This window comes from Equus caballus, chromosome 29, assembly GCF_041296265.1.
Source record: "Equus caballus isolate H_3958 breed thoroughbred chromosome 29, TB-T2T, whole genome shotgun sequence".
NCBI classification, from domain to species: domain Eukaryota; kingdom Metazoa; phylum Chordata; class Mammalia; order Perissodactyla; family Equidae; genus Equus; species Equus caballus.
The window spans coordinates 18,835,500-18,848,258 of record NC_091712.1 but is presented as its reverse complement, the minus strand read 5'-3'; the positions used below and the strand labels follow the sequence as shown (position 1 = coordinate 18,848,258).

The 12,759-nt window shown below is 49.3% G+C and overlaps 1 protein-coding gene across 2 annotated transcripts in view; it reads left to right on the top strand.

Moving 5' to 3' along the window:
- The window catches only part of JCAD (junctional cadherin 5 associated), a 79,580-nt gene that overhangs the window by 58,069 nt on the left and 8,752 nt on the right, over positions 1–12,759 (top strand). For both annotated transcript variants that reach the window (XM_023632270.2, XM_023632269.2), the window contains exon 3: positions 8,226–11,989. In XM_023632270.2, coding sequence (XP_023488038.2) covers positions 8,226–11,989 — 3,764 coding nt within the window. The remainder of the gene's footprint in view (positions 1–8,225; positions 11,990–12,759) is intronic.

Here is a 12,759-nt window from a genome sequence, read left to right as displayed (position 1 = left end):
AGGACATTCCCTAAGTGTCTGTGGAAGAATGAGTATATGAAAGTGAGGAGTGATGATAGGAACATGAAAGGGAAGTGAGAAACTAGGGTAGTTTGTTTTTCATGTCGATAGTGGCAATGTGTGGACTGTACTAATGAAAATATTTTAACTTGGTGAAAATCAGAATATCCTTATTAATAAGAAAATACGGAAATAGTCTGCCTTGCCTATTGGATTTATGTGAGAGAGAATGGATCCTAGCTTGCCATGCCTGGTTTGTGTAATAAACTAAATACCAGTTTGTTCTACATCATCATGGAAACGGGTGTAGCTTCTTCCTTAGAGACCGGCCATCACCGGAGGGGCAGAGCCTTGTTATGACAGTCAGCTCTGTCACTCTTTCCTGTTGTGGTGAAGGCCTATTGATTACAGCTGAGAGCAGACAATACCGCTCTGAAATAGCCATCACGTAAACAAACACGCAGCTCTCCTCTTTCCTCTGTGCCTGCACCTTCTTCCTTGGATGATGCAGGGGGAAGGAGTTTCAAAATTATCTGCTCCACAGAATTTATTTTAATTGGGTTAATAACAGTATTAATAGCTAAAAACAAGGGTTTGTTGTGTTAGACACTCTGCTAAACAGTTTAAATATATTATCTCATTAATTCCTCCCAACAAAGTCAGAAAGAAAGGAATTGTTACCATCCCCTCAATAGAAATGAAGACTCAGAGGCAAAGAGAGGCGCTGTGTGTGGCAGAAGAGATACGTTTAGACAGAATGGTGTTGGCGCTTGAACCCTGCTGCCGGCCAGTGCCCATGGGGGCACCCACACGCTCCTGGCAGCCTTGCCATGCTGCTCCCTGTCAGTGTGGCAAGAAGCCTGAGCCACCTCTGGTCCCTTTATCCTGCGCAGCTGCCCCAGTCATCTTTGGGGATCGGCTGCAGGTTCACCAGGCCCCCCCAAGCTCTGGATTCCACTCTTTTCCATCTAAACCCTTTCTTCCTAAAGCTAGGAAATTCCTCAGAGGGTGGGTAGTAACCTGCAGTAAATGCAGGTGCAGCTACCAGTCAGTTGGAGGGAAGGCCCCGCATCTGGGAGGGAGGGGGGCATCTGCCCCTGCTTTAACCAGGCTTTACCTCTGGGGAACTACAACTCCAGGTGGTCTGCAGGGCTTCCTGCTCCCTCTGATGGGAGCCTCCCTGAGTGTCGGCTTCTCCAGAGGCTCGAGGCTGCCCCAGCATCGTGATGTATACAAAATGATGTTTTATGTAGAGAGAGAGTGTCGTCTGTCATTGGGATGCTTGCATGGGTGACAATGGTAGCACACAGCCTTCTGGGGAGGCTGCTGCTGGGATAAAGAGGACTCCGAAGTATCTTCTTGCCTTTAAATTCAAAGTCATCGATATGTCCGTGCCGTTTCAATCAGTATAGCAAGTGGACTAATTTAAATAACTGACAGGAGTCAGAGATGCGTGTGTATGAAACAGGCTTTCTTCTCTCGTAAGCGCAGTTGTGGGGAGGCTGTTGTTATGGATGATGATTCACCAGGAGCAGTTCTAGTTCTCTCGTTGAGGATGACTCAGTGCACACAGCCAGTGGCCTGCCCGGGTGGCCCTCCACCAGGTGCCACCTGTCTGTCCTCCCTCCGTGCAGACCCCGTGCCCTCCTTCCTTCAGCTTTATCCCTTCCCTCCCTCCTACTTCTCCCATCTGCTTCTGTTCTAAGTATGCATTTGTCAGTGGTCCACATGGAGACAAGCTCAGAAGGACTCTTCCGTCATGGTTTTCCTAGTCCCTGGTACATTCGAAAGATACACTACTGGAATTTCCACCAGTTTCTAAGAAGGCTCAGTCTTGCATCAGCACTAGCTGTGCATTTAATAATTGGTAAAAAGCATGCAGCAAGCCCGCACACCACTCCCCGAGGCAGGCCTCTTGCGCGGGGGCTCCGAGTTACCTTGCGTCTATAAAAGGTCTTTACTAGACCTGGCACAAGCAGAAGTCTCCTAGTCCAGAGATGATTCAGAAAATTGCTGGCAACCACAAAAGCTCAACTTGTGTTGAAATTTTTTAAATATTCTGGTCCTGTGGTAGAACGAGTTGGCATTGCAGTGGGGATGGGTTCCAAAGTGCTTTTTCCATTCTGAGCTGATCTTTGTAGGACCTGGACCCCGTGCTCAGGCGTTCCGAGCCTTTGTGTGAAGGGCCCCTGGCTGAGGGGCTTCCGTCCGGATGCAGCCACAGGTGCTTTTCCAGGTGAATCCACTGAGCTGCCGCTGTGCGCTGAGACCCTGGGTGCTTGGAATTGCTTTCCTGTCCTGTTCGTATGTCTAAAGTTGGCGTCATTTGTAAATCTAGTAATTTATGCTTCCTCTTGAGATCCATTATTACGTTTGTGTAGTTTTGAAAAGTAACAAAAAAGTGATCTCCTGAAATAGTCTACCTTGTACTTTATTTCAACTGAATCTATATTATTTATCACTTATGTTCATTTATTATGACGTTGTGAAAAGCAGGCATAAAAGAACTTTGCAGTCTGACCAGGCATTTGTGTATTTTCTAGTTAGAACTCTGCCACTTAGAATTATTTGTTCAAATTGAACGTTGCTGAATAGTAGTGTTTATCTGTTATATTTCCAGAGCAGCTGTGTCTTTTTTGACTGATGTTTAATTCATGCTAACCTCTATACCTTAGTCTTCATCTTCTCTTGACCTCATATTTCCCCTTTCCAAAATTAGCTTATTTGTTGCTCTGTGTCAGAGGGCTATTTACACAGGGTAATGTATTGAATGTAGTAAGGCGCACTGAAGAACAAATTGCAGGCTTCCTTCCAGGCCCAAAGAGCATTAAGAGCAAATTCTGTAACGGTAGATGGCTGACCCCATCACAGAAACATGTCAGACAGCTCACACTGGGGCTGGTGGATGTGAGTCATTCTGAAGAGATGCCGAAAGCGCCTCTGCCAGTCTAGAAGAGAGCTTCTCCTTCGAGGAGCGTGAGGTTCTTTAAGTGGCATGCACTGCCTTTATACTCAGATTGTGCATCTGGGTAAGAACAGCTGACCCATCTGGATGAGGGAGTGGCTTCCGAAGGAAGAGTCACAACAAAGTCATGCAGCTTTCCCCTGTCCAGAATGTGACACCAGGGTTGAAAGTCGATCAGCAGCACCAGCATCTACTGGGCTGGCAGACCTGCCAACCGAAAGAAATCACGGGACCTGGGGACCACTTTAGTGAAGCCCCCACCCAGCGCCCACAGCTCCCCAGGGAAGCACAATTGACTACACTTTGGGGTTCGCCCTCGGGGGCCCAGGTTCACAGAGGAGGGAGGGGTCACTACAAGGTCTTTGTTGCTAGGGAACCCCCAGTTCAATGAGTTAGGCAGTAAGTCTTGACTAGTTATCTTTATTAAACCACACATCTGTCCCGTCCCCACCGGGCACAGAGCTCAGCTGTAGGTGCCCAGATGGTAACAACTTGGTGCAGCTCCTAAGCACCTTGGTCCACTGGGATGATCTTGGAGTGTGTGAAACCGTGGTTAAAAGTCATTTCAAATATTGCCATTCTAAGTGGGCTTTTACTTTTTAAAAGCAAGGCAGTATTTTCTATTGTGGTTGAAAATGAGTCATGTGAACTCCCAGAAATGTCTCCTAATTTTTTTCGTCACTAGCTTTTATATAGTCAGCAAATAGGTTTGTCAGTTTTCCTTTAGATGTGTTGTTTTTCACATGTTCGTATTTCAAATATTTTCCGAACAGTTTTCATCACTTGTTCTGTGGGCATCATGTCTCTCTTCTGGAGTGAGGCGTGGAGCTGTTAGCAAGTGTCACCTCTCCCTCGGCTCCATCCTGTTCTGCAGGAATTCTCTATAAAGACCTGCTGTCTCGTTGAAGTTGTCAACACACTTTCTTTGGGCTATCACATTCCACTTTGCTCTCCTTATCTTTTTCCCACCCTTTATTAATATGTTCAGCATGTTTTTGTAAAATGTCCCATTGTTAACTTTTTAAAAATGTAAATTATTAGTCTCATTTTTTTAAAAAGAAAAATTTAACCTCATCTTATTTCCTCAAAGGCATTAGGAAACATATTCTTGGCTTTGAGGCCATATGAGGTAACACACATTTTAGCTGATAATTGGCATCCTATATCAAAACCGGTAGAATATCCACACTTAACAACTTGTCTGAAGGAGAAATTTGCCAGAACTATCACCATGTGGGGTCCACTTGTGCCTGTCAGAGCCAGGTGCATACTAGATACAAGATAATTTTTGTTAAGTAAATGCTTTATAGTTTTCTATGTCATGTGGACTATATTTTTAAATAGATCATTTAAAATTTCCCAGATGAGCCATGTTTTCCTTAAATTAGGATTGTGGTATATTGTGAAAATAGGAAAAAGTTTAATCCGGAATGCGTTTGATTAGTTATCTGTTAGTTATCTATGGCAGTTTTGACTAGGTTAAGGTGATGCTATAACGTTTTTGGGTGGAGAAGAAAACTGACCACATTACTCCTATAGGTCGTTATGGTCTGTTTATGTCCTTGTCCTGTTTATGTCATTCTTTATTTGTCTTCTGATGATGCGCATGGCACGTACCTAGACAAATAGTACCTTGGGATCTCAGCCACCTCGTGGCATATGAGCACACCACATGTTTACTGAGAAACCGGAACATCCATTGAGAAAATGAGCAAAAGCCACAGTGTGGTTTCCTCTGTAAAGCCGGGCACCCCAGGGATGTGCTTCCAGGACAGTAAGGAGTAAGAGTGGTGCTAAGGAGGCCAGCAGAGATGAGTCCTTAGGGAACCTGGCCCAAGAAGTGCTCTGTTAACAAGCGTTCAAACCTAAATGTTCAAACCATCATTTCAACGACAGTAAAAGCAACAGACATTGCCCTTCTCCCGTGCCCAGTGTGAAGACAGCCTGCATGGTGTGTGAGTCGTGAGTGCAGAAGCATTTAGGCTGCTCAGTGGCAAATGCTTTACTTCAGATTGGTTTTAAATATTTTCTTCCTTTTCAACCCATAACTCAGCTTTGCTGTAAGTGGAGCTTAGGTTATTGGGGGTTGGGGCTGGAGGCAGGATTTGAAGAGCTACCCTCACTTTTTAAGGCAAAGAAGTGATTCCAAAATAATAATTAAAATGACAACAATAATAATAAATTTTATTTACATACAGGTAGAGGCAGAACGGGCAGCCTCTACCTGTGTGTTGGGAATGGTCTTCCTTAAGCCCAGTCCCTAGCAGTTGCTCTGTTCCACAAAATGTGGTTTAATAACACCTAAGCACAAAAAAATAATAATAATAAACCTTACTAGTAATCAAAGAAATGCAAGTGAAAACCAGTGAGATGCTATTTTCATTTATCTAATTAGGAAAAAAATCACTTGTAACCCCAGGAATGGGAAAGGTTCAGCTGGCCAGCTCCCCTCCGCGCTGTGGGTGGGAGGGGAGCTTGGGATGGTTGAGCGAAGGTCGAAGGTCAGGTGTGACAACATGGATAACATAATGCCCTTGATGGGCTGATTCCTTTCTAAGCGTTTATTCTAAATAGCCCAAGGCATGCTTAGTGTTTGCGGACAATAGTGTTTCTCACAGTGTTTTAGAATATAATCTCCACAGACGTCCACCAGTGTTACAGCAATTAAATAGGTCATGTGCATTTGATAGAGTGTTGCTCGTGTGTTCGAAGGTGCACTGGAGGAGTGTCTCATTACGTTGGGAGAAGGAAAACAGAGTGGCTACCTGAGCGGGCTTTGTGGTCACAGTTCTTGGGTTTGAATTCTTTCCTCACCACTTACAAGCTGTGTGACTTGAGAGAGTTGTTTAACCTCTCTGTGCCTCAATTCCCTTATCTGTAAAAGGGAGAAATAACAGTGGTTATAAAGTTTAAATGAAATAATTCATTGGGCATGCCTGGCACAGCGTAAGTGTCTAATAAATGTTAGTGTTAAGCAAGTTTCGTAACTTGTGTGCCTCTTTCCTCCCCTGTAAAGTGGGAGTGACAGTGGTTCCTGCCTCAGAGGGCTAAGGATGAGTCAGTGCAGGGAAAGCACTTCGTATGGACCAAGCATGTGGCAGCCACCATGTGAGTGTCCGCTGTTGTCCGTACTGCACGTGCTTGGAAGCATGCATATAAACCAGATTCCTGGTGGAGCCCTGGGGCTCCTTGGAGGTCCACGTCCTCACACACAGCCTGGAGGACACACAGGCATGCCTTGTTTGACGGCACTTCGCAGACAGTGGATTTTGTGGGGTTTTGGTGAGGAAGATTGTCCCTGAGCTAACATCTGTGCCCATCTTCCTCTATTTTATGTGGGATTCTGCCACAGTGGGGCTTGATGAGTGGTGCTGGGTCCGTGCCGGGATCTGCACCTGTAAACCCCAGGCTGCTGAAGCCGAGTGTGTGAACTTAACCACCAGGCCATCAGGCCGGCCCCGACAGTGAGTTTTTTAATAAGACCCTCCACCAGCAAAAAGATTACGACTCGATGAAGGCTCAGATGATAGTTAGCATTTTTTAGCACTAAAGCATTTTTTAATTAAGGTACGTACATTGCTTCCTTAGATATGATGCTCTTGTGCACTGAATAGATTGCACTGTAGTGTAAACATAGCTTTTATATGCACTGGGAAACCCAACAATTCATGTGACTCACTTTATTGTGGTATTTGCTTCTTGGCAGTGGTCTGGAACCGAGCTCACAACATCCCTGGGGTGTGCCTGTATATCAAAATAATCACCTCTGGGTAGATTGGTTTTTTTTACTTTGCTAAATTTTTCCAAATTTTCAACAATGAATATATATTACTTTTATAATCTAAAAAAACAAGCAGCTGTGTTAGAGTGAGACATTTTCTGCTTAGCCCATAGTTAATCAAAATAGTTGAGTGCCCCAAGCTTCCTTGCAGGTAATGGTTTTTCTGTGCTACAGTCCTAGTCTCTGGTCGTTTGCAGGCAGGAGCGTAATATTTCTGCGCAGTGTAGCAACGTGCAGCGTCTTTCTCCAGCTGCATTGGAACAGGGGTTCTAAACTCGAGAATCCTGGGAGGAGCTTTTGAAATCTACTGGTATTGGGCTCCTCGCTTGACTGATTAGATGCACATATTTTGGAGTGAGCCCTGGGCATTGGTATTTTTTAAAAGCTCCAGGGAAATTCTCTTGTGCGGCCAGGTGGGGAACGACAACAGGGAACTAGGCTGGTATTTCAGACTACCAGTTCCTGCCTGGCAGAGAGTTCTGCTGCATGAACAGAGCCCCCCTCCTCTGGTCAGTCTCAGAGTTGGCCCTAGCAGCATTTCCCGCATCTCCTGAAGGTAAGACTCCCCTGGTGTTTGTTAAAAATACAGATGCCTGGACCCTAACCCGGACGTACTGAATCTGAGCTTTGACGGGGAGAGACCTGCTCCTGGGATTCTTACATCAGGGGAGTGTGCGAACTGCTGGAACCGTGGTTCTGTCTGAGCCTCACGCTGGGGGACCTGGAAAAACGCTGATGCCTAGTCCCCCTCCTGCCTCCATGGTTCTAGTATGATGGAGCTAGGATACTGTCTGGACATCAGGAGTTGTGAAGTCCCTCCAGATTCTAATGTGTGGTTGTGGTTGACAACCGTTGGCAGTGATGGTTCTCAAAGTGGGGTACTGGAACCGGCAGCATCAGCATCACCTGGGGGCGTGTGTTAGCAGTGCATAGATGCAGCCCTACCTAGAGCTGCAGCATCAGAAATGGGGAGCGGGACCCAGCAGCCTGTGCGTTAGCCGCTCTCTTAGGATTCCTGCACGTGCTCAAGTTTAAGCAGTACTGCTCTAGAGCAGCGTTGTGAAAAGCGGTTTCCTAGACTCACTCCCAGAGGTTTCACGGTGGTCTGGACTGAGCTGGGAATGGATGCCCAGTGGCCCAAAAGCATGCTTGGGTAACACTGCTCTCGGATTTATCCTTATTCCCTTAGACATTTCAAAGTTATAAAGGCCTTGACATCGCTCAAGTACGACCAGTGTCCCAGTGTTCTTGTGGGTAGCCTGTTGCTGCCACTCCTGGGCAACACACATGGCTGTTTTCCAGCCATAGTTACTGGGACATGTTTTCTTTAAAGTCGACAAGTACTGTGGTTGGAAATCTATTTTTCAAAAATACTGACCTAAGTCTGACTTGGAACAGCAGTCACAGAAGCAGAGAAGTGCACACTGCTTCTGTGTGCTTCCTGCCTTGGTGTAACATCCGTGCCTCTCTGTTTTGTAGGTTTTATCATCCACCTGTGCCAGCGTGGTCGTCTCAGCCCCAGACCGGTCACAACCGCGCCTATCAGGGAAGACAGGAGGTCAGTGGCTTGCTAGGGCCAAGGGACCGAGAAGACTTGGAGGTCAGAGGAATGGCCCAAGCGCACAGTCTGCCCATCCACGTGAGGGAGGGCCCGTGGGAAGTTGGAAGAAGGACCGAGAATGTGATGAAGAAGGCAGTTTGGGAAGAACTGAGAATGGCGGGTCCTGCCGAATGGCAGAATGTCAGCCTCGAAAGCTGGAACCAGCCAAGGAAATTAGGAAGGCAGATGTCTGATGGTGATGGGGAGAAATTGTTTCAAGATCTCTACCCATTCGTGCAAGGAGAACATGTGTTGAATTCCCAAAGCAAAGGGAAATCCCAGTCATTGCCTAGAGTTCTTTGCCCTGAGAGCCTGAGTTGCATGGAAATTCCTCTTCCGTTAAATGATAGACATTTACCAAGTGTTCCTAAAATGCCATCTTATCCTCCAAATTGTGCACCACATTTGGAACCCACAAGGAACCCTGAGAAGGGTGGCTCCTCTGTCCCTTTGCTGCGGCCTAAGTTTGGGAGGCCCCTCAAGCCTCCATCTTATGATTCTCACCAACACTCCCGGGGCGGCGTGGAAAACAGTGACTATCCAGACAGCCAGCAGACAGACCTATGTGTTCCCCACTTGACCAAAACTAACGACCCCAGGCAGGAGCTCTGTGCGCCCGACTCTGGTTTGGAGCCGCCAGTGTATGTGCCTCCACCGTCGTACAGGTCGCCACCCCAGCACATCGCAAACCCCTACGTGGAGGATGCAGCACCCAGGCCTGTGTGTGGTGGTCGCCGTCAACAGGAGCACCTGACCGAGAAGGCCGGTGCCAGTTGTCAGCTTCCTTCGGGCTCCCTTGGGACTGGGAATGAGTATGGTGCAAGCCCACGCTCTCCTCGCGGACTCCGTCCACAGCCCCGGCCCACCGCTGCTTTGGATGGCTCTGTTCTGTATATTCCCTTTGATGACCCACGGATCCGACATATTAAACTAGCTCAGCCCCAGGGTTTCTGTGAAGAAACAAAGCTTGATGAGAGGTTGTACAGCTCCCGTCCGGTCACTCCCCCAGAGCCGGCTCGTGGGAACACGCGACATGGTGGTGCCAACTTCAATCCACAGAGCCTGAAACCCCTGCCTGGGGGAGAGAGAGGCCTCCACTTTGCTGATCCCAGCCCCCGGTTGCTATGGGGCCAGCTCCCCAGGGATGGAGAAAATGGTGGCTTTCATGACCCAAGAGACCACTGTACTGCAAGAGGACAGCGGCCGGACGTGCAAGGCGACCAGCACAGATATGCAGAAGGCCAGGTTTCCTTCCAAGACCCTCAGGGCGAGAGCACCTGCGACGCCCGGACCAAGCTCAAAATGTTTGAAACTGGGATTCAGACCAAGAAAAGTTCAAAGAAAAAAATGAGCGAAACAATATTTTGTTTGGTTTCCATCCCAGTTAAATCAGAATCCCATCTGCCAGATATAGATACGAACAACAATGACTTAAAACAGAGTGCTGATAAAAAGAATGGGCTCGATAAGAGCGCAGCTCTGCAGGAACAAAGTCCGCTGAGCACGTCTTCCACAGACCTGGAGCTGCAGGCTCTCACAGGAAGCGTGCCTGGGAGAACAGAGCTTCGAAAACAAGGTCTGGGGGGACCAGAAGACGACAAACAAACAAATGACCTCAGGTTCATTCACCCCACAAAACACAGAGAACTCAAGGATTCTGGCTTGTGGCCAGGGCACCAGTACAGAGATCAGCAGACACAAACCAGCTTCGCCGAAGAATCCAGAAGCCTGCAGCCCCTCCCTGCAGAGAAGCTGGGGGGCCCACCTGATGCAGTGCTGACTCCAAAGTGTGTAGACCCTGCTGTACTCTCCAAACCTCAGGGGCACCTGGCATTAGCTCCCAGTGACCAGAACCAGAGGCCAAATGCTCGGCCCCCAAAAGCTCAGGTGTCCCTCAGCCCATCCAGCAACAGTGCTTTCTCAAGGACATCCTCGTCCCTAAACCAGGCACCCCTGCCCAGAGCAGGCCCGAGTCAGCCCTGCGGGGACCAGCCCAGGGGCGAGGTGGTGAAGGGGGAAACCACCGGCCCGTGCAACAGTCAACAGCTCTTTGGGCAGTTTCTTTTGAAACCGGTTAGCCGTCGTCCCTGGGATCTGATCAGCCAGTTAGAAAGCTTTAACAAGGAGCTTCAGGAGGAGGAGGAGGAGAGTGGCCACAGCAGCAGCGGCAGCAGCAGCGAGCACAGTGATCCAGAATGGCTGCCGGCAGGCCCCGCCGGTGCTGCTCCCGGGAGTTCCGCCTTCCGTGAAGACAGCTGGGAAATGAGAGTTGAGGAACCACCAAGGAGGTCCTCCAGGGAGGACCCCGTGCTGAGGTCGGGAGGGGTTAAGAGTGCGTCTGAGCGCTGGAGTGAGGAAGGGAAGCGCGGCCACCTGTGTGCCCGCCCGCCATCCCTGGGGCCCCTGCAGGTGGGCGTCAGCAGAGGGGAGGCGTTGCTGTCAGCAGATGGAAGCTTGATGACAGAGAAGGGAAACCAGGAGCTCAAGAACAGAATCGACGAGCTAGCACTCAGCCCAGGTCCTGCGAAACGAACATCTTCCAGATTAAGTGACACAAAACCAGCGTCCCCATGTGATCCAGCTGAACTGAGGGAGCCCCAGGAAAGTCAGAAACTCTCCAGTGTTTTAAATCCTGTGGGGCTGAGCAAAGCTGTCCCTCCGGAGGCTGAGAGTGGGGAGGAGAGGGGAGCAGTGGTCTCGCTGTCCCTCGCTAGCAAACCCCGCGGACTCTCGGCACCAGACCTGAGGTCTGTGGGGCTGACCCTGGCGCAAGGGCAGAGTGCTGATGAGTTAGAGGGGGCTTTAGGGGAAGCAAGTGCAATAGAAATCCCCCCCAATGAATCCCTTCAAGCGAGGGCCGCAAGGATCCTAGGCATCGAAGTGGCCGTGGAGTCCCTGCTGCCCAGCGCCAGGGGAACGGGACAGAGCCCGCCTCCCAAGCCTGACGAAGGTGCCCACAGGCCAGCATCCCCTGGGGAGGAGTCCGTGTCCAGTCCAGCACAGGCGGATGGCCCCACGGTATCCACTGATGCCTTTTATGGCAGGAGAAAGTGCGGCTGGACCAAAAGCCCTCTCTTTGTAGGGGAAAGGGACAGTGCCCGGCGGGCCTCCCGGGCTCCTGAGCACTCAGGTGTAGATGGGGCCCTCCCCAGCAATGCCCCCGGCCCAGAGCCTCGGCCCAGCCCCCAGGAGTTCACGTCCTTCACTCACGAGGACGTGGCCACAAAGCCACCCTTCAGGTCCACCTTGTTCCATGTTATAGAAAGGACCCCAAGTGTGGCCGGCTCAGAAAAGAGGCTCCGCAGCACGTCCAAAGTGATTGAGAGTTTACAGGAGAAACTGGCCTCCCCGCCCAGGAGAGCGGACACCGACCGCTTGATGAGGATGAAGGAGGTGAGTTCCGTGTCTCGGATGAGGCTCCTGAGCTCCCGGAGCGGTGACTCGGTGGAGGACGCCGAGGAGCTGAAGGCCGAGAGGGGCCTTGGGGCACAGCCAGGAGGCCTGGTGACCCTGAACGCTGGGGACATGGCGCGGAAGGCGGAGCCCTCGCTGTCTGTCTCCAAGGGCGTCCCCTCACTGGAAGAAAACGGGTGTCCAGCAGCACAGAGGGAGCAGGACGTGGACCAGGACTTCTGGTGCCCAGGTGAGGAGGCAGGCGCGGGCAGGCGCTTGGTATTAATTTGGCGTCCTTAGAGCACAGAAAATACCAGCTTGGTGAAAAATGAAAATCTCTGTATTCAGAAGATACACTTGACCCTGTGAATTATTGTACCAAAAGATTCTTTGTTTTGCAAAGAGTTATCTGGAAACTTTCCTTGAAAATTAAGATCTTACGGTGCGTTTTAAATGATTATATCTATAGAAATGGTCTATGCAAACAGCTGTATGATGTTATCTTGGTGAACGACTTTGGGCCTTCACCGTGAAGAGGGAACTGAGTAAAGTCTCCCAGCCCGGCAGTCCCTCCATAAGCCTGTGGGAGACTGGGGCGTTTGTACTCTGCTCTCTCCTCCTAAAACAGTAGGACTTCACCCAAATAACCCTCATCGCTCTTTGCCAGCCTAATAAGAAAAGACGTACCGTATTGATTCGATAAACTACCATCCTATGATGCCGTGTCTTAATATTTTCACATTCCAAAATCTTTTGCTCCCATTTTTATGTTTTTAGTACCACACCATTTAATAACTTTAAAAGGTTTCGTAGGCAGCATTAACACTTTCTGAACAGCCCACCCTAACAAGTTCACCCACCAAGCTCTGTTTCTTAAAGTCCCTTGAATTCGGATTGCTCCATTCCAGGTGACACGTTTTGGCCACAGCGTTCTGCAGGCCTCCGGGTCTCTCCATCCTCTCCCCTGAGCATGTGTTCAGAGCCTTCTCCGGTTCCCGGTGACAGGGATGGTGGCCTCCC